The 21,480-nt window shown below is 35.5% G+C and overlaps 1 protein-coding gene across 7 annotated transcripts in view; it reads right to left on the minus strand.

The window, feature by feature from the left end:
* The window catches only part of FAM13A (family with sequence similarity 13 member A), a 332,218-nt gene that overhangs the window by 254,996 nt on the left and 55,742 nt on the right, over positions 1-21,480 (minus strand). For all 7 annotated transcript variants that reach the window (XR_009533983.1, XR_009533982.1, XM_060115146.1 and 4 more), the window contains one exon: positions 17,487-17,664. Coding sequence is in view for 5 of the 7 variants with exons in the window: in XM_060115146.1 (XP_059971129.1) it covers positions 17,487-17,664 (178 nt within the window). In the remaining 2 variants the exon portion in view is untranslated. The remainder of the gene's footprint in view (positions 1-17,486; positions 17,665-21,480) is intronic.

A 21,480-nucleotide genomic window follows, 5' to 3' on the forward strand; every position in this document is an offset into this window, starting at 1 on the left:
TAAGGTAAATACTAAGTCCATTTTATAGAGTTGCCATATGATCCAGCAATCCCACTCCTGGGCATATGTCCAGACAAAATTATAATTTGAAAACACACATGCATCCCAATGTTCACAGCAGCACTATTTACAATAGCTAAGACATGGAAAAAACCTAAATGTCCATAGACAGATGAATGGATAAAGAAGATACGGTACATATATTCAATAAGTGGTGCTGGGAAAACTGGACAGCTACATGTAAAAGAATGAAATTGGAACATTCTCTAACACCATCCACAAAAATAAACTCAAAATGGATCAAAGACCTAAACGTAAGGCCAGACACTGCAAAACTCTTAGAGGAAAACATAGGCAGAACACTCTTTGACATAAATCACAGCAGTATCTTTTCTGCTCCATCTCCTATAGTAATGAAAATAAAAACAAAAATAAACAAATGGGACCTACCTAATTAAAAGTTTCTGGACAGCAAAGGAAACCATAAACAAAATGAAAAGACAACCTACAGAATGGGAGAAAATATCTGCAAACAAAGCGACCGACAAGGGATTAATCTCCAAAATATACAAATAACTCATGCAGCCCTATGTCAAAAAAGCAAACAAACCAAACAACCCAATCAAAAAATGGGAAGAATATCTAAATAGACATTTCTCCAAAGAAGACATACATATGGCCAAAAAGGACATGAAAAGATGTCCATCATCACTAATTGTTACAGAAATGCAAATCAAAACTACAAAGAGGTATCATCTCACACCAGTCAGAATGGCCATCATCAAAAAATCTACAATCAATAAATGCTGGAGAGGGTGTGGAGAAAAGGGAACCCTCCTACACTGCTGGTGGGAATGTAAATTGGTACAGCCACTATGGAGAACAGTATGGAGGTTCCTTAAAAAACTAAAAATAGAGCTAACATATGATCCAGCAATCCCACTCCTGGGCATATATCTGGAATAAACCATAATCCAAAGAGATACACACACCCCAATGTTTACTGCAGCACTATTCACAATAGCCAGGACATGGAAGCAACCTAAATGTCCATCAAGAGAGGAATGGATAAAGGAGATGTGGTACATATATACAATGGTATATCACTCAGTCATAAAAAAGAATGAAATAATGCCATTTGCAGCAACATGGATGGACCTAGAGATGATCATACTAAGTGAAGTAAGTCAGACAGAGAAAGACAAATATCATATGATATCATTCACGTGTGGAATCTAATTTAAAAAAATGATACAAATGAACTTATTTATAAAACAGAAACAGACTTACAGATATGGAAAACAAACTCACGGTTACCAAAGGGGAAACGTGGTGGCGAGGGGAGGGGATAAATCAGGAGCTAGGGATGAATATACACACACTACTATATATAAGATAGATAACCAACAAGGACACACTGTATAGCAGAGGAAATTCTACTCAATATTCTCTGATAACCTCTATGAGAAAAAATCTAAAAAAGAATGAATATATGTATATGTATAACTGAATCACTTTGCTGTACACCTGAAACTAACACAACATTGTAAATCAACTATACTTCAGTAAAACTAAAAAAAGGAAAAAAAAAGAAAGGCTAGGTCTTTTCCACTGATGTGAACTTCCAGGTCTTTGCACAATGACTGTAAAGTGCTCTAAAAAATCCAACCATATTGGACTGTTTAACGCATTGATACTGTCTCCATCTGTGTACCTACATGATTACATCTGTTATAAAGTTAAAGAAAATTGTTCAGAAAAAGAAGATATGGTACATGTATACAATGGGATATTAGCCATAAAAATGAATGAAATCATGCCATTTGCAGCAACATGGATGGACCTAGAGATTATCATGTTAAGTGAAGTAAGTCAGAAAGAGAAAGACAAATATCATATATCACATATACAGAACATAAAATACAACACAAATGAACATATTCTATGAAACAGAAACAGACTCACAGACACAGAAAACAGACTTGTGGTTGGCAAGGGGGAGAGGGGGTGGGGAGGGAAGGATTGGGAGCGTGGGATTAGCAGATGCAAACTAGTATATATAGGATGGATAAACATCAAGGTCTTACTGTGTAGCACAGAGAACTATATTCAATATCCTGTAATAAACCATAATGGAAATGAACATGAAAAAGAATGTGTGTGTGTGTGTGTATATAAATCACTTCGCTGTACAGCAGAAATTGACATTGTAAATCAACTATACTTCAATAAAATTATAAAGAATATATATATATATATATATATATATATAACCACAAATAAAGCCCATTTTACAGATGGGGAAACAGACTCAGAAAAGTTCAGGAAACTGTCCTAGGGCCCTACAGTCAGTAAATGGCAGAGCTTGGATCTAAATCCAGTCAGTCTGGCACTGGAGTTTACGCTCTGAAGTACTTTCTAACCTGTTCGCGATTTTTTTCTTTGCTGGGATGAATTCTCGTACTTCGGATCTCAGCGTAAATGTCACCTCAACAGAATGGCCATCTCTGATTCCCTAATCAAAAGTAGCCATCCAGTCCCTTGCTGTTATATCACCCTCTCCTTAGCCATAAAACAGTGCCTGGCACAGAGCAGCACTCAATAAATATTTGCTGAATGAACAAGGATTAAGAAAAGTTTGTTACAATTACTAGAATTTTGGAGCTGTAAGGTACCTTTGAAATAATATATTTCAACTTCCTCTTTTACATCTGAGAAGAGCTATTAACGAGACATAGTGAATTGCCTAAAGAAATTAGGCATGCAGTGGTAAAGCAAGGACTTGAGTGTGGTGCCCCTACAACCAGTTCTGTGTTAATCTTACTATTTGGCTTCCAAATTTGAGACTTTTGATAGCATATCTGCAATCAAACTGTGATGATAGAAGCCATGTTTCATGCTTAATTAAGGGAAAGACTCAAGAAACTAAAACCCATGGATACAGAAAAACTGCTCATTTTATGTGTAGGTTTATGTCTTTGAGTGAGTGAAACTGATTAACATAAATGACTGAATAGCTAAAATGGTATTTTATCGCTCTTTGAAGTTATTGCCAAGAGAAAAGTTGCTAAAGTTGCAAAAACATAACTTTGTTCCTCTACTTTAATATTTACTTAAAATAAATGCCAGTCTTCAAACTCCCAGTCCACCCAATGTCCCTGTCGTCCAGCTTGTACATACAGCTAGGCAAAACTCAAGCTAAACATCACAGACTAGGCTTCGCATGTCCAGGATTATCAGTATATTCCTCTAACTTAATCTGACCCTGCCATATCTCAGGGTGCACGTGAATTCTCCTAATAAGAAAAGTACTACTGCTGGCTTTAATTTCTTTGGGCAAAGCTGTTTTCATAGAGAACTAGAGTGAGTACCCGACTGACCACATAGCATAAAGAAGGGTGAAGTCAAGGCAGAGCTGAAGAGGAACTGCTACTTGAGCCATCTTGGTTTTTATAAAATGTGAAACAGGGCCATTATTTCCACTAAATGGATAAAGGTAGATAGCCTATGGCTGATGAGTTTTTACAAAGCAATGAAAATGTTTGAGATCTCAGGATTCCAAAATCTAAAAAGAAAACTCGACAAAATATATTAATTATTCAATTACAGCTCAACAGAAATCAATTTTAAAAATAAATTATAACGTTATGGGTTGTGGGTACATTTTAACATGTTTGATGTGATGCAGTGTGAGGCTGTCAAAAGAAGAGAGTTTAGAAAACCTAGGAAATTCTCTGAAAACAAAAAAGGCCTAGAAAAGCAATACACTGAAATAAATGCAAGGAATATCTGCCATCTATGTTTAAAAGTACATCTACAAGCAAGATTAATCCCCTAGATTAATCCATGCACAAGGAAATTACATTGATCTATATTAGAAATGAATACCATAATTATATCTAGGAAATAACAGTGCCTAACCTTTTATATGTCCCTGGACGTCTTTCTTCCAAGACATACACTTGTTTCCTATTTTAAGGACAAATCTGTGGCCGCAATACTGTCAACTGAGTTGAAGCCCCATGATGGGGAAATTTACAAACTGTGGCGAAGCTGCTTTCCTAGAAAATCACTAAACTGTAATCATATATAATACTAATATGTTCCAGGAACTATTCTAAGCTTCATATATATTATATAAATATATATACTGATATATAGCTATATATACACTTACATATATTTATTCATATATACTAACAACCACTATATAAGATAGCTAATATTATTATCTCTCTTTTGTAACTGAAGAAATGAGAGATTAAATAATTTGTCCAAGATCCTACTCTTAGAAAGTAATGAAGACAAGTTTAAAGCAAGACAGTCTGGCTATGCCGTCTTTCTATACCAAATTATATAAAACCTGAACCATGTCTTATTTCATTTTGATTTATCACAGAATTGTTCCCATGACCCACCAAGGTAATTCTCTAGGCTCATCAGGGGGGCAAATTTTTGCTTATTAGCCACATTAAGGAGAACGAGATACCATATGATCAGTCTGCCTTTAAATATTCTATTAGTCTTTAATTATGAATGGGGGCGTCTCAGTTTTTTCTAATTGTAACAGTTAAATCTTTAAAAACCAAAGTGATATGACCTTCTACCTGAGCCCAATCTAACACAAAAACATTCCAATCAACTGTGTATATAGCAAACATATTATTCAATCACAGATTCTATAGAACTCAACAAAAACTAAGTCCTCCATCATTTACATTCTATTGATACTTCGGGAACAAACCTACCTGCATTTTCCCCCTTTTGTTATCTAATAGAAAATTTAGAGGAGGCATGACAAATTTAACAAAGACTGTATGTGATGGTAAAAAATTGACAACTTCCAAGTTCTCAAGTTTAAAAATTGAGTCAGGGGCTTCACTGGTGGCACAGTGGTTGAGAGTCTGCCTGACGATGCAGGGGACATGGGTTTGTGCCCTGGTCCGGGAAGATCCCACATGCTGCAGAGCGGCTGGGCCCGTGAGCCATGGCTGCTGGGCCTGCATGTCTGGAGGCTGTGCTCCGCAACGGGAGAGGCCACAACAGTGAGAGGCCCGCGTACCGCCAAAAAAAAAAAATCTGGTAAATTAATAAATTTGCCAAATAAATAAAAATTCTAGAAAACTAAAGTCACAACAAAATCTTAATGCTGAAAAGAAATTCACGGATCAACTAGTAGCAAATAGAAGGTTAGAAAAATTAAATGACTTGCTTCAAGTCGCAAAGCTAATTAATAACAGAGGGGGAGTAGAATTCTGCTCCTCCAAGACTAGAGGAAAATAAAAGAAACTGCAAATGTAGAAGGCAGATATGGGGGTGTAAGATAATTCTGGAGATTATTACATAAGTGTACATACACGCCCACATGTAATGTTGAGAATATAAACTTGTCACTGGATTTTGTCAACGGTGAGGAAACATGCCTCAATGTATGTATCTATATATTTTTGCACGTATGCCTAAATTTGCTGCTTGTCATTACTGGATGATGATGCCAAAAAGTTTAAAAGGCCAATAGCTATTTTTAAGATTACTCTTGAACAAGACATATGGCACTAGTTTTTACTTGAAATCTTATAGACAGCAGCCATTACATTAGTAATTTGATCTTGCTTTCACTTGAATTTTCTTTTAGAGGTATGAAATGAGAAAGCAGAATTATTAGAGTCTGCATTTGTTTTTTTCCCCCCAAAGAGAAGAATATTCATTTTAAATGCTTTCTTCAGTTTTTTAAAGTTATATTTAAAAACTGACTATACACGTATGGACATCAAGGCAAAGAATACAATGAAGGTTATTAATCCTGCACGTAACCCATGACTGCTGAGATAAAGCACGGTGCAGTAAATAACAACTTCTGTAGTTGAGAAAATATGTGATGTAGTGGAAAACCCAGCAGACCAGGAATCAGAAGACATCCTATTCTTAGTCTTCCTGCCTACAAGTTATATAACTTGAAACCAATCATTGACACCCAGCCACCAGCCACCTGATGGAGCCTCAAGTCAGCCTTTGTGAAATAAAATCAACCAGGCTTCTCTCTTCCTAATGCTGATACAAGGGATAAGCAAGATCATGAATGTGGAAGTCCTCTGAAGGTATTTTTGAAGGGAAACATGCAATTTCATTTTTTAAATCAGTATTTAACAGAGTAGTGTTGATGACTTCTGGCTGAACATTTCTCTTTAATAAATAACTGACTGACTTAAAGGACCTTGAATTTACCCTGAACCATATATTTTCCCAGCTGATCATTAACGGTCAGGCAGATGTTATTGCTTATTTACTGCATTCCCACAGAGATTGAAGGACTCAAGGTATTATTTTTAAAAGGATGAGAAATTTTTTTGCTCAAGGTATAAATTTTTTTGCTCAAGGACTCAAGGTATATTCCAGAGAAGGGTTCACACATTTTAAAAACACTGCATCACACTGATGGGGTAAAAGACCCGCAAGCCATCTACTTTACCCTTTTTCTCACATCAGCACTGACCTTAAATGTATTGACCTAAGAGTACTAGGGGGAAAAAAAAATCTCTGCTCCTTGCAATATAAAAGTAAATTCTTATTTCACATAAGAAAAGATGTAAATTACCCTGGACGTTTTTCAGTACTATTGGTTGTTTATCTCGTATACTACAAACAAGCAATCTATTTCTATTTTTGCAACCATTTGCAGATCTAAGGTTAGTACACTGCCATCTCTTGAGTGAAACCAAGATCAAAAAGCACCCTTTCTAATTGCTTACGTTTAAAAAAATCAAGGCTTGACGCATCACTGTTACCATTAACCAGAGTAATAAACTTTACTCTACCTTCACACAGAATATTGGGAGGAACACTATGTATGGGTCATCTAAAATTATACACCACATTATTCCTGGAAAAAAGTAAGAGAACAGCTAATAGAGAATTTGTAGTATCATCTTCAATATGTATATTTGATTTCTTATGATTCAAACTCATGTTCTTAGCTGATAATAAAGGGAATAATAGATTTCAGCTTACTATTAGATTTAATTATACGTAATTGCAATATTTGGCCATTTTGAACTAGAAAAATGGCAGTTTTATATGGTTCGACCTATACTTCTATTCATCTGAGCAAGGGACAATGGTAATGCAGAAATCTTTCTGCACCAATATGTTTTTTTTCTCTCTGAAAAGCAATTGATTATTTTCTTGCCTAGTTCAGAGTCTCAAATGGAAAAAACCAAAATAAATTTCAGTTCTATTTTAGCTTCTGTAATCCTAAAGATCGATACTTTGTACACTTCAGCTTTTTATCCATAAAAGTATGAGAGTACCAACTATGCTTATGGATTCACCCTGAGAAATAAATAATTGAGGAATATACTTTTTGTATACACACAGAATTTAATATACAAATCTGTCATCTTCTATACAAAAAAATCTTGGCTATGAGCAAACAAAAAAGATGTAAAACTAAAGGATTTAAATGACATGGGAAACATTATAATTTAATGTTTTGTAAAAAAAAAGGATTAAAAAGGTATATAAAATGTAAAACATAAAATTTACAAAAGAACATATACATAAAAAGAAAGCTGAAAGGAACAGACAAAACATTTTAAGTTAGTATTTCTGGTATTACCTAGGATTACTGGATGATTTTTCACTGTATACTTGACAACTTTACAAATTTTTTTTCAAATGTCTACAATTTTAGGGAAAAAATCTGTAAGTAAAAATTGGACTAAATGGGGAGATATGTCATTTTACTAAATGAATGACTCAATATTAAATATTTCAAACTATACCTGATTAAAACTAAAACTCAATGGGAATTTTTCAATCTCGAAAAATATTCTGATGTTCTGGGAGAATATATGCACATAATTATCCAGGAAAATCCTGAAAAAGAAGAATTAAGTGGAAGAATACCACTCATGACATTAAAATAGAAAGGGTATGATACTAGCACCAGAGAGGCAGATACATTCATGTAGGGGAAGAGAGCCCAGATAAGGCCAAAATATATCTAAAAATTTGATATAGTAATGACAAAAGTGACTTTTTGAATCACTTGGCAGAGTATGAATTACTCTCTAGGTGTTTGATTAGCAGGCTAATTATTTCAGTGAAAAATTACATTTTTTAAAATTACATTCTTAAAGCATACCTTATTACAAAAGTAAATTTCACTAGAATTCAGTAACTAAATATTTTAAAAATTATGAATATGCTATGATAAAATATGAGGATATTTAATAACTTTTAGATTCCCATATCATACCTTTTATAATATTCACATATACTCAAGATTTAATTATGAAAATATGAAACTGAAAAAATATTGAGACAATATAAGTAAATATTCTTACAACCTTGAGACAGAAGGTCTTTTATGGATAACATCAAACCCAAACAACACAAATTGATACACAGGATTAATAAAAATTTTAAACTTCTTTATGGCAAAAAGAATTATGAGGTTTAAATGTGAATTATAAGCCGTGAGTATTTCTAGTATATAACAGTAGATTAATAGTTGTACTACAAAAGGAACTCTTACAAATTGATTACCAAAAAACAAAAACAAAAACAAAAACAAAACCCACCAGCTTAGAAAGCCTGAAAAAAGTAAAAAGGCAATTTACAAAAGAAAAACTATATGGGAAAAGAGGTTTTTAAATATTTTGAACCTCACAATAATCAAATAAGCAAATATTCTTTTTTAACAAGAAATAATATTCAATTATATTGGCAAATATGAAAAATAGTAACATCAGTATTGGAGAAGGTGTGGGAAAGGGGACACATTCAGAGGTGGACGCTCCAGCATGAACTGGTACAACCTCTCGATGAAGAAAAAATTTGATGATACAAATATCCTTTGACTAGTCAAGTCTACTTCTAAAAGTACATCCAAAGAAAATAATCAGTGACGTGTGAAAAATGTATGTTCGATAATAGTCTCTGCAATGCTATTTATAGGGGAAACAGTTACTGAGTGGTGATTAAGAGCTTAGAGGTGAAGAACTAGTCTGTCTAGATTCAGATTCCTGACGCTAACCTCTTCCTACCCATGTGACCTGCAGCAAGTTTAACTTTCTGTGCTTCAGTTTCTTCATGAGTAAAGTACAGACAATAATAGTATTTGCCTCATAGGGTTTTAAGGATAAAATTGGCAAATGAAAAGCACCCAGAACATTGCAAGGAACTTAGTAAGCACTCAATAAATGTTACCTATTATCATTGCTGAGAAAAAAATTGTGAAATGCCATTTACAGGGATGGCTTAAGTAAATGATATTGATTAAAAGATCAGAACACTCCAAGGTCATTAGAAATGATGAGGCAAAATTATAAGCATGGAAAAATGCCACAGTAGATGACATTAAGTTTTTAAATAAGGGTTACAAAGCAGGAATATTTTACTACCTCGTCTTTAATCAAACAAATATAAATATATATGTGAGCATTCAGAGAAAAGATATGGAAGCACATAAGCTGAAGTACAAACAATGACTGAATGTGGGTGTAGAATTATGGATGATTTTCATTTTCACCCTTATACTTGTGTTTTTTTGGTACAAAAAAAACTTTTCTTTTTAAATTAATGTTACTTTTATAATAAAAAATAAACTTATATCCATTTTGAAAAAAGGCAACTGGAAAGTCAATTAACACAATTAGAAGTGATGGGTGATCGATAACACAGAAGTACAGGCAACGAAGTAACCGTGGGAAAGGGCTGGTCCGGGTTTCAGCAGAGAAAGACCAAACTTTCCACTCACCCATTCTTTAATTGCCAAAAACATGTTTATGGAGGATGACGATAATATATACAATTGTGCTAAAAATTACATGAACAACTTGCAGTTCATAAGTAGATATGTCAACAGGTTATATATATATAAATATGTGAGACTAGGGCTTGGGCTTAATTTTTTTAAAAGATCAACTATCTACATTTTTCAATCTAAATGACCAATTTCCCAAAAGTAACATTTGGGCTACAAACCAAACAAAGCTTCTTAGTAGCAGTTAGCAGATAAGATGACAGCAACATTGTAGGCTTATCTGGTTACACATCCTGTTTATGTTACAAATTTAGCTGATCTCATCTAATATTAACTGATGTCCAAATACCTAATTATACACACACACACACACGCACACACACACACACAATCACGTAACCACAGGTTATCAGTTACTGACTTGGTACCATTAACTTACTGTGTTATTTTTTTCAACATTTGAAAGAGGCCAATAGCAGCTTTAAAACCATTTTTATGCTGTCTCTAAGCAAAAACGTAATATTTCGGATAGAAGCACATGTGGAAGGCCTTATCATTCAAAATTTAAAATTGATTTATCTCTTTAAGCTTCAGAAATACCTCTATTACTGACTACCTTATTAACACTGAAACATTTGTTTTAAGGGATAGGATTAACTTCCTGATCTATAGACAAAAGGCAAAGGAAGCAAAGGGATGAAGCAGAGTTTGATCAAAATGGCTTACTTATCGGTAGCAATTAGCAGATTTGTTTTAATTACTGGATATTAAATTTTGATGTTATTGATATTATTAAATGATGGAAACTGAGTCTACACAATGAGTTTAATGCAGAGTGTCAAGAATATTAAACAACCAAAAAAAAAAAAAAAACCTCAGCTAAAGCATCATTAGGGGGTCGTTGGTCTCTTCATCGATGTCTATTTAACAAATAGATTTTTAAATTAATAATAAGTAAGAGTAAATACAAATATTTAGCTTTTTCTAACATCATTCTCACCTTTGAATACTTTTTCTCAAAGGAAACTTCAAACTCAAAGGACTCCTATAATAATGCCGGGGAGGTAAAATGTTTACAGTGAAGTTGCTGTTTATGAGGAAATTAGGTTCCAAAGTCAGCATGTAAAAAAGGAAATCATGCATAGCCAACATTATTCTTTAAAATTCTTAAAGTACAACACTCTCACCATAACTTAAGAAAATAGATTTCTTCCTGTATTGGAGCAGCCTGCTGAGTCCTTAGGTGCACAGTGCCTTAGAGAAGATTCTCAAAAAACAAACACAAAAACCCAAGACTGTGGCAAGGATGGGGATGTTGGTGCATAACTCTGGAAGGAGGGGACAGGTCAACATGGGTGAGGAAAAGAGGCAAGTGGGGATGTGAAACAATGAATAGTGTGCATAGCTATTTTGCAAAGAACACCAAGACACACAATAGTTTGTTTGAAAGATGCTTTTTCTGTTTGATGGCTTGGAATTCAGCAGGTGGGCTGCAAGGAGAGAGAAGCCATGGCATGCAGTATTCCATGGGAGGGTGAAAGAAGGGATCTAGCTGGTTTCCTCCCAACTCCTGTTCTGCATTGCTACGGTTCACTCAGAAGGACTTAACTGTTCTAGACTTTCAGGCTACCTTATCCAGCCCCTCTGGCAGCCCATCAGGAATTCAGATCCTAGTCCAGAGTCCAAAAGTGATGGGGGAAGCTCTGGGCAGGTGGCTGGTTGGCTCAGCTGCAAGGCAGCAGCCAAGGAGAAGGATCCAGCATTCCCAAGGCAGCTGAACAGTCAATCCCTGGTGGCAGATTCGTCTGGGAGGTGGACAGTGCCAAGACAATATGGGGAGGTCACAAGATGTGTGTCTGATAATTTGAAGAAGTTGGTTTGTATTTAGAAGTTTTACTGGACAAGAAAAAATATCTTCTTTAAATATTAAAAGGCATACTCAATACTGTATGATCATAATATATGTAAGAAGAAAGTGAAAACTAAGACAACTGAGGTAAAAAAAAAGTCATGCCTCTCATCTCACATTTCTAAGGAGCTCACTTCATTAAGCAGTATGATGGGCAAAATGTATAAAACCTGATCTTTCCCTTAATGCAATTGTAAATGTGTTCAGTTAAATGTACACACATTTCAACACCACTTTACCAACTGTCTACTATGCACCAGGGCTTTCTCTTATAGTCTCACTTAAGCTTCAAAGCAAACTCTATAGGTCCCATTTTACAGAAAACTTAACAGAAAAATAAATAACACAGAAGGTCACACCTATCAAATGAGAGAACAAGGACTAGAATAACATTCTTTTATTATGTCATGCTATCCAAACCACTGAAAATCCAGTACCTATTTTAATAATTATCAAAACTTAGGAAAGCAATTGCTTCTAATCTCTAAGAATAACATTCTTTAGGAGGACTTGTACTTGTCTTAGAAACTAGAATATTAGGGATCTCCCTAGAAAAACCATATACAACTTACAGTCCAAAGTTTGCTGAATTTTTCATAGAAAAATATTTATTACTGTACCATAGTATATTATAAAAACATTATTATAACATTATTATACAAATATAGTGGACTTTGTGGGCCTCACATGCCCCTTCACACTAGAAATATTCATTACCCCAGGTGCCGAGAGTGTCGCCTACTTATGGCTCATAGCCAAGTCCCTCCCCTAAGATTACACCACCTCCCTGGGCACAGCTCACTTCCAGTGACTGATGGAGATGGGGTAAATGGGCCAACTTCCTTGACTCAGTTTAGTCAGTTTTAGATGAAAAGTCATCCCAGCTTCTAAGCAATGCTGGGACTGAGTGAGGCCTTTGTTACCACTGTATAGCAGTTCAACTTCTGCCTAATCCTTCTTCCCTCTATTCCTTACAGGTATGGTTCCAAAGAGCACTACCCAATAAAACTCCTGCTTGAAACCTCAGTCTCAGGGCTTAGAACTTGGACAATCCAAACTATGACAAGAAGAGATACAATAATATTGAATGTGATTTGACAAAATGAGACTGAGAGAAAATCAGAGTTTTAAATGTGTTTACTAGGGGAAAAAAGAGAGCAAAATAAATAAATATCCAACAAGAGGGAAAAAAAACCAAAAAACAAAAACCCTGAGGACCTAATAGGAAAATGGGCAAAAACACGAACAAACACATCGAGAGAAAGATACACAAATAGCCCTTAAATATAAGATGTTCCACTTCATTTATAATAAAATAAATGCAAATTAAAACTATGTTAGCACTAGCCATGAACAATCTGAAAATAAAATTGAGAAAACATATTTAGAATAGCATCTAAAAGAATACACATTTAAGAATAGATTTGACAAAAGAGTATGAAATTTGTGCTCAGGAAACAATAAAACATTGTCAAAAGAAATTAAAGAAGACATAAGTACGTAGAAAGACATCCCATGTTCATAGATTAGAAGATTCAATATTGTTAAGCTGGCAATACTCCCAAAATTGACCTACATATTCAAGAGAATTCCTATCAAAATACCAGCTGGCTTTTTTTTTTGCAGAAATTTACAATATGATCCGAAGATTTATATGGAAATGCAAGAGGCAATCTTGAAAAAGAAGAACAAAGTTGGAAGATGGACATTTCCTGATTTCAAAACTTACTAAGAAGCCATAGGAATCAATACAGTGTGGTAACCGCATAAGGATAGATATATAATAGATCAATGGAATAAAACTGAAAGTCCATAAATAAACGCTAACCATATGGTTAACCAATTTCTGACAAGAGTGCCAAGACAATTCAATGGAGAAAAACAGTCTTTTCAACAAATGGCAATAGGACAACTGCACCCAAAGGAATGGAGCTGCACTCCTTCCTTACATCACACAAAAATTAACTTCAAATTAATTCCATAGACTTAAGTGTAAGAGTTAAAACAATAAAGCTCTTAAAAAAGCCTTCATGGGTTAGGCAAAATCGTCTTAGATACAACACCAAAAGCATAAGTGACAAAAGAAAAACTAGATATATTGGACTTTACCAAAATTAAAAATTTTGTGTTTGAAAGGACACAATAAAGAAAATGAAAAGGCAACTCATAGGAGAAAATATATGCAAATCCTGCATCTGATAAGGGACTTATATCCAAAATATAGAAAAGACTCTTACAATTCAATAATAAAGACAAAAAATCCAACTAAAAATGGGCAGATGACCTGAATGGACATTTTTCCAAAGATACACAAATGGCCAATAAGCACATGAAAAGATATTCAATGTCATTAGTTATCAGGGAGATGCAAATCAAAATCACAATGAGATACCACTTACCATGGAGACTCTAAAATTCCTCTGAAAGGGTAAATGTAATAGAAATATGGAAAACAGGAAGAAGCCATACAAACACCAGAAACAAACTCATGTATGTGTAGGAAGTTAATATGTGACTGAGTTGGCATTGTAAATTAGCAAAGAGATGTACTGCTCAATGAATGATTTGGTAACAATTAGCTATCTACTTGAAGAAAAATCAAACTGGATCCATATGTGATAGATACAAAAATAAATTCTAGGACCTCCCTGGTGGTGCAGTGGTTGAGAATCCGCCTGCCAATGCAGGGGACACGGGTCTGAGTCCTGGTCCGGGAAGATCCCACATGCCGCGGAGCAACTACGCCGGTGCACCACAACTACTGAGCCTGTGCTCTAGAGCCCGTGAGCCACAACTACTGAGCCCACGTGCCACAAGTACTGAAGCTCATGTGCCTAGAGCCCGTGCTCTGCAACAAGAGAAGGCACAGCAGTGAGAAGCTCGCGCACCACAAGGAAGAATAGCCCCCGCTCGTTGCAACTAGAGAAAGCCCGCACGCAGCAACAAAGACCCAATGCAGCCAAAAATAGATAAATAAACTAGTTAATTAAAAAATAAATTCTAGATAAAGTAAAAACCTAATCATAAAAGCCTATAAATATGACAAAAGAAAAATGTTTTGTAATATCTTTATAATATTATTAGTATTAAGCAAGACATTATTAATATTATTTAGAAATATTAAGACCTAAATTCTGATAAAAAGAGGAAGAGTTGACACATTAAGTAAATTAAAATCAAAACAATTTATAAAGCACCATAAATAAAGCTAAAAGGCAAACAACAGAATGGGAGAAAATGTTTGTAATCTTTATAATGGACAAGAGACCTAAAGAACTTCTACAAGGTATATAAATATTTTGTCATTAAAAGTTCTAGTGTTACCATAAAAACAATCAAGCTTCACAATATATGCATCTTAATCCCATTTATATTTAAAAATAGATTTATGGGACTTCTCCCTCAGTCCAGTGGTTAGGACTCCACCCTTCCACTGCAGAAGGCAGGTTCAAACCCTGGTTAGGGAACTAAGATCCCGCATGCCACGCAGCATGGCCAAAAAAAAAAGATTTATGGCTATGTTCAAAAAGAAGAAGCAGGGGACACTTCCCTGGTGGTGCAGTGGTTAGGACTAGGTGCTTCTACTGCAGGGGGCACGGGTTCCATCCCTCATGGGGGAACTAAGATCCCGCATGCTGCACAGCGTGCCCACCCCCCAAAAAAGAAGGATACGTATCTACCGGTATGTATTTTACTGATTTTACCTCTAAAGAGAAGAGGTTGGAATGGGAGGAACTAATGGATGACATTTTTATTCTATATACCTCTACATTGTTTGAATATTTTACAGTGATAATATTACCCAATCATCTAAGTTTAATAACCCATAACTGGAAGTACATGTTGAAAACCTGGTAATTAAGAGTCACCAAGAAGCCCAGCATCCAGAATACCAATCATATATTATTGGTATATTCCTTCCAGTTTTATTATTGTATATTTCATAACACTATCATTCTGTATCTAAAATTTATAGCCTTTAAAAAAATAACATTTCATGAGGATTTCCCCTTTTCAGAAAAAAATCCCCCTCTACTGACCATATAATGTATACATTGTATTCACCTAAGTTATTGAAAAGTATTTCATTTGTCTTTCAGTGGTTCGTGGTGAGAGACCTGTCCTTAAGTGGCAGGCTTTCTACTGATGATTTTTATAACAGTTATGGACTAACTGTGGTCACTGACCTAACTGTGATCACAGGAACTGAAGTAACTATTTTCTTGTCCTAAATCGGCGAACTTCAAGTTCAAAATAAACCAACTCTCCCTCTTTGGACTCAATCAGATAAATGAGTACAGTACTTAGTAAGTTCTTAATAAACACTACCTGCCATAACTATTATACTCTATTTCAGTGAGAAAAGTACCTAATAGTGACTTCAAAATCCAAAAGTTTAGGAATACACATCAATTAGTAGATCACACCAATGTGAATGTACTTAATGCCATTGAACTGCATACTCAAAATGGTAAAAATGGTAAACTTTATATTATGTTTATTTTACCACAATAAAAAATCTGAAAAGCTATACTGATTAAAAGACCATATAACTCATTTCTTACTGGATATTATGACTGACTAATTGAAGCAGGTTACCAGAAATTCCAGATCAAGCCCAATCCAACAAGTCAGCAATGAAGTATGATCCGTATGTCATTAGATAAGCATTCTATTTACAAATTCATTTTCACCTCTTCTAGAATCTAGGGTTTCAAAATTACTGAACAGTTTTCTACTTACCTTTATTTCTTACACGTAGGTCACCCAAGGTTTACTCTGCAGATAAGTGTAAAAAGAACAAATACAGTCTTTTTACTATCACAGGGCTCCTGAATAAGATGTTAGTGGAACCCATGTCTGAGATAGCTACTCACAAGACCCTAACATATCTTATGCCATTATTTAAAATGTAAATCTCTAAGGTTACAAGGGGGATTAGTTATTCAAGGTAGAATTTCTCTCCACAGCCACTATGATCTAAGCCAGAGTTTATATTTAGAGTCATTCTGACAACTGTAATATTACTAGTTCCGGGCAGCTGAATGAGTCTGTAGATAAATGGAGTGAATAAGCAGATATACTATTTTAAAAAAAACACAAAGAAAACTTGCTGAGAACTTCTGAGAGCTTTAAAGTGTGAGTGGTCTTTCTTTCTCTCTCCTTATAAGTAGAAGGAACATGTCTGATATCAGAGGTGTTAATAGGGGAGTTAAAAGCAAAGTCTCTGGTTTACAAGATCATAGTTCATGCATCAATGATTAAGGAGCTTTAAGGAATAACAGGGAAAATATAAAGTTTTACCAAAGTTCTGTGGCTAGAAATATAGCACCTACCAAGGAGACTAGTTTATTTCTGGTCTATTCCTAGAAAATAAATAAATGTAGCTGAGGTTACATTTTTCTCTCACTGACATATTCTGCTTGTTACTTTCCATCTATTAGCAATGATTTGAACTTTATCACTATTAAAAAAATTACTATATCAAACTCCTTCCCTTTTTTCTAATCAATGTTTAAGATTAGATTTTTTAAAATGTCCATTTTAATGAAAGTAAAACTCATTTCCAGAATTTTAAATGAGGTTGTTTGAAACATTACAAATTACAGTTTCATAAAAAGGCATAGCTTCCTTCTTCAAAATTGGGATGAAAAAAAGGCTAAAATGCCCAATACCAAAAATGGAACTTCTCCAACATAAATTGGTTGACTTTTTAGTCTGAAGTATGTTTCTACATTGCAGCGATTTCAGGCAGTTTTAAAGGAAAAGGCGATATGTGATGATATTAACAGCAAAACTTCAACAACTTACTGAAAGCAATTTGGCCCAAATACAGTGGCGAGATTGTGAACATTCATGCGGTTCTGCACATGGTGCTTGGCTACTTTTGTCAAGAATTGGCAAAGGTACTTGAGGAGGCAGTAGTGGGTGTCTGGCAGCTCTTTTATTAAGGCTCTTAAGCTACTCTCCTGAGCATCATTTCTGTCATCTGGAAAGAAAAAAGAACAAAAAATGTTCTCAGGCATATTTTACAGTAACAATAACAAAGATACACAGGTACAACACATTATAACACTTAATTCAGAAAATCATTCCCAGGGACTGAGATACAGCATTCTAAAGAGGCATTTTTGCCTTTTCTTTGATCCTCAAGCATTTGACTTTAAAGAATAACTAACTTATTCAAGACATCCTTAAAACCACAAGCTTTTTATTCAGTGCATAAAATAGGTTACTATTTCAATTTTGTGTTTTCATGACACATATAAAGATAATGGTTGGGTTTTTATTCATAGTGGAATCTTCCATTTGACTTCTGTCTTCAAGTCTGTTAAAAACAAGAATCTCCTGGTTGAATAAAATTTGATACAAGAGACCTTCCAGGATTACCATGAGTGACACCAAACTTAGTAATCAGGAATCTGTGCACAGAGAAAACTGAAGGAAACTTTTAATTTTTACACAGCTTTTTATTTATTTATTTATTTTTTTTTTTTTTTTTTTTTGCGGTACGCGGGCCGCTCACTGCTGTAGCTTCTCCCATTGCAGAGCACAGGCTCCGGACACGCAGGCTTAGCGGCCATGGCTCACGGGCCCAGCCGCTCCGCGGCATGTGGGATCTTCCCGGACCGGGGCACGAACCCGTGTCCCCTGCATCTGCAGGCGGACTCTCAACCACTGCGCCACCAGGGAAGCCCTACACAGCTTTTTAATCGCCCACACCATATAGTTTAGAATTTGATACGTGCCTCATACAAAAGCCTAATAACCTTGTATAAAGCCAAAAATATCCAATGATGTGCCAAAATTCACAGGCAGACATGTGAAAAGTTCTCCTCAGTTCTCAAAGATTTTTTTGTTTTGTCAATATTTAAATACAGTGAAGTTGCTACCTTAAGTAATTTTGTATACTACTTTCTATCAGAGGAAAATACAAATCTTTTACAGCGAATACTTAAGGGGAATAATGACAATCCATTCTTTAGACGGATGTGTAAGAGAATAAAAATTTAATCCAGTTATATTTAACACACAATGGATTCTTTAATTTAGATAGGCCAGCTGCTTTAGCCAGTCAAGAGTATAAGAAACAGAAAAGTGAGGCAAATAAGATGCAAAGGAAGAGGACTGATTGTTAACACTGATTAGTCAGCATTACAAGATACATAGGTAATGTGCCATCACAGGAAATGAAAACACAGAAAACACACAGAAAGTCACAGACTGCTACTGAGTGTCTGTAGAGCACAGGATAAGAATGCAGGCTTGGGAGCCACTTTCTGGGTTAGGATCCTGCTTTAGCCACCTACTACCTGTGTGACCTCAGACTCTTCACTAAACTGTTTCCTTATTTGTAAGTGGTAATAGTAACTATCCAGTAGGGTTGTGATGAGGATTAAATGAGTTGACAGTTGTAGAGTACTTAAAACAGAGTGGTTGACACATACTAAGTGCTATGTTAAGTATTTGTTACATAAACAAAATCACTTTTTGCTTTACCTTCATTAATTTGGTTTTATGAGCACACTGAGGTTTTAGTGAAATGTCTTTTAATATGAACCCTAATCCAAACCTAACCTTTATGAATATTAGAATAAGTGATGCTGTCAAAAATAGCAATGCCAAAAACGTGTAGATTTCAATCTTTGGTAGACTCATACTGGAGAACATTCTATTTATGATTAGGATAATTATTTCTTGCTGATCACAAACAATGTGATTCAATAAACTATAATGTTTAGGGCAAAAGAGATTTCTTGATTCTAGAAGTTTTTCGTATTAACTTGTTACATTTAAAAAAGATATCATATCCAAATACTCTGATAATCCATAAAGCCATGTGGTATGTTGCATATGATGGCATTATTTTCCACTGGACTATGATCTTGCCTACCAGGAATACATAAGAAATGGAAAAAATTAAGTTTGGAATGATTAAAAATGAATTGAAGACTACCCATTGCTCATGCCTTTATATCACATAAATATGAACTAAGAGAAAATGTACTCCTATTTTTTTTTTATGGTGACTCATCCAAAGTGAGTCTGGATGTTTTCAAGGGTGTGTGCTCTCATTCTAAAATTGTGGATTAATTCCCAGCATTTCAGGGTACGAGCAACAGCTTTCCAACAGCCTTGACAATGCACCCCTGCCCTTCTTTCTGGCTCTGAAATGAAATCTCAGACCCTATGGCAGACAATGTGTGAAGACACCAGATGAAAAAAATATATTCAACATAGTTAGGAATTTATGACATCTTTGAAAAAGAAGCAGTACTTTGATCATACTTCTAATATTCTGAAATACAATGAACAATTTCCCAGGAAATAAAACTGACAAAAAATGGGAAGGGAGACATCTATTCAGAGAATCTCCAACTTAACAAAATACCATGAAATCCTTTACGGCATGAATGAAAGAATCACTAAATATGTTTTCCAAAAGCAAAAATAAATATGAGGGAAAATATATATCTATCTCCTTCTACCCAAGAGCATTTCTGTTGCCTCTGACGGAAGACAGATTCACTGGTTCACTCGCTGGGTGAGGACACGTGTGTCTTCTACTTGGGCGGCTCTGACAGCAGCACATCACGTTTGGACCTTAAATATTCATAATTTACCTCCTGAATTTGTTCAAATACATCGACAGTGCTGTCAAGACCTTACTTTATTAGCGTGACACTTCTACTCGCCTCTTTCCATACTGATTAATTACGTGCTACCGTAATACTGAGAATCTGCCATGTGCACTGCGTTTCCAGAAATATGGGGTAAATATCACCATTACTGTCTGACTACAGCAACCCCACAGACGAGATTTCCTATACGTAAGATTAATAACTGCTCCACACGTTTAGAGGGGGACTGTGGAAGAATGCCCAGCGTAGCACTCAGTGGGTGAGTGTGGGTGTGAATGTGCCTAAGGAGATGCCTTCTGATGTTTTCCAGAAGCAAAATTCATAATAATTATTATTGCTTGCATTGCTTTCTGATTCGCTGGTACCTAAATATAATAAGAAGTGCCATATTCATTCATGTTCTTGCATTTATATTGGTTATAACAATGTCTCCCTCAACGTCTCACATCATAAACAAGTGTTAGCCATGCTTCTATCTTGGGTACATTGATTCCTAACGTATACTTATGGCACACTGTGTGTGATGTTCATCACATGCTGTCTGCGTGTCTGACTGTCTCTAACACCAGGAATATAGCACTGAACAAAAGAAACATCATGCTTTTATGAAGCATATTCTACTTGGGGGGAGACAGACAAAAATCAAATAAATTTTTTTGATTTATGCTATGAAGTGCTATGAAGAAACATAAAGCAGTGTCGGGGGGACTAAAGCAGAGCGATGCAGGAGTGAGGGATGGCAGGGAAGGCCTCTTAAGGAGGTAGTGATTGTGTTTACCTTATCAAAGTCGAGAAGGCCTCTCAGCTGTGGTGACAACCGAGCAGGGCTGAAGGAAAGACCAAAGTGCATTCTAAGCAGTGGACACACAAGTGTTAGGGCCCTAAGTGGGTCCTGGGGCTGGGGCCAAGGGGTGGAAGGTGGGAGAGTGGCAGGACATGAAATCAGGGGACAGCGAGGGCAGTGGGTGGACAGGGCAGATCATTACAGTCTTATAAGTCATGGGTTTTTTTTCTCCCCCTATGTCAGGGTTTTGAGCTGTGGGGAGACTTGAAAGGACCACTCTGGCTGCTGTACTGAATCCCAACTGTGGGAGACATAGCTGAACGCTGGGAGACTCTGGTTAGAGGACCACTGTGACACTCCCAGAGGAGAAAGGCCAGTT

The sequence above is a fragment of the Mesoplodon densirostris genome, chromosome 1, assembly GCF_025265405.1.
Source record: "Mesoplodon densirostris isolate mMesDen1 chromosome 1, mMesDen1 primary haplotype, whole genome shotgun sequence".
Taxonomy (NCBI): Eukaryota; Metazoa; Chordata; class Mammalia; order Artiodactyla; family Ziphiidae; genus Mesoplodon; species Mesoplodon densirostris.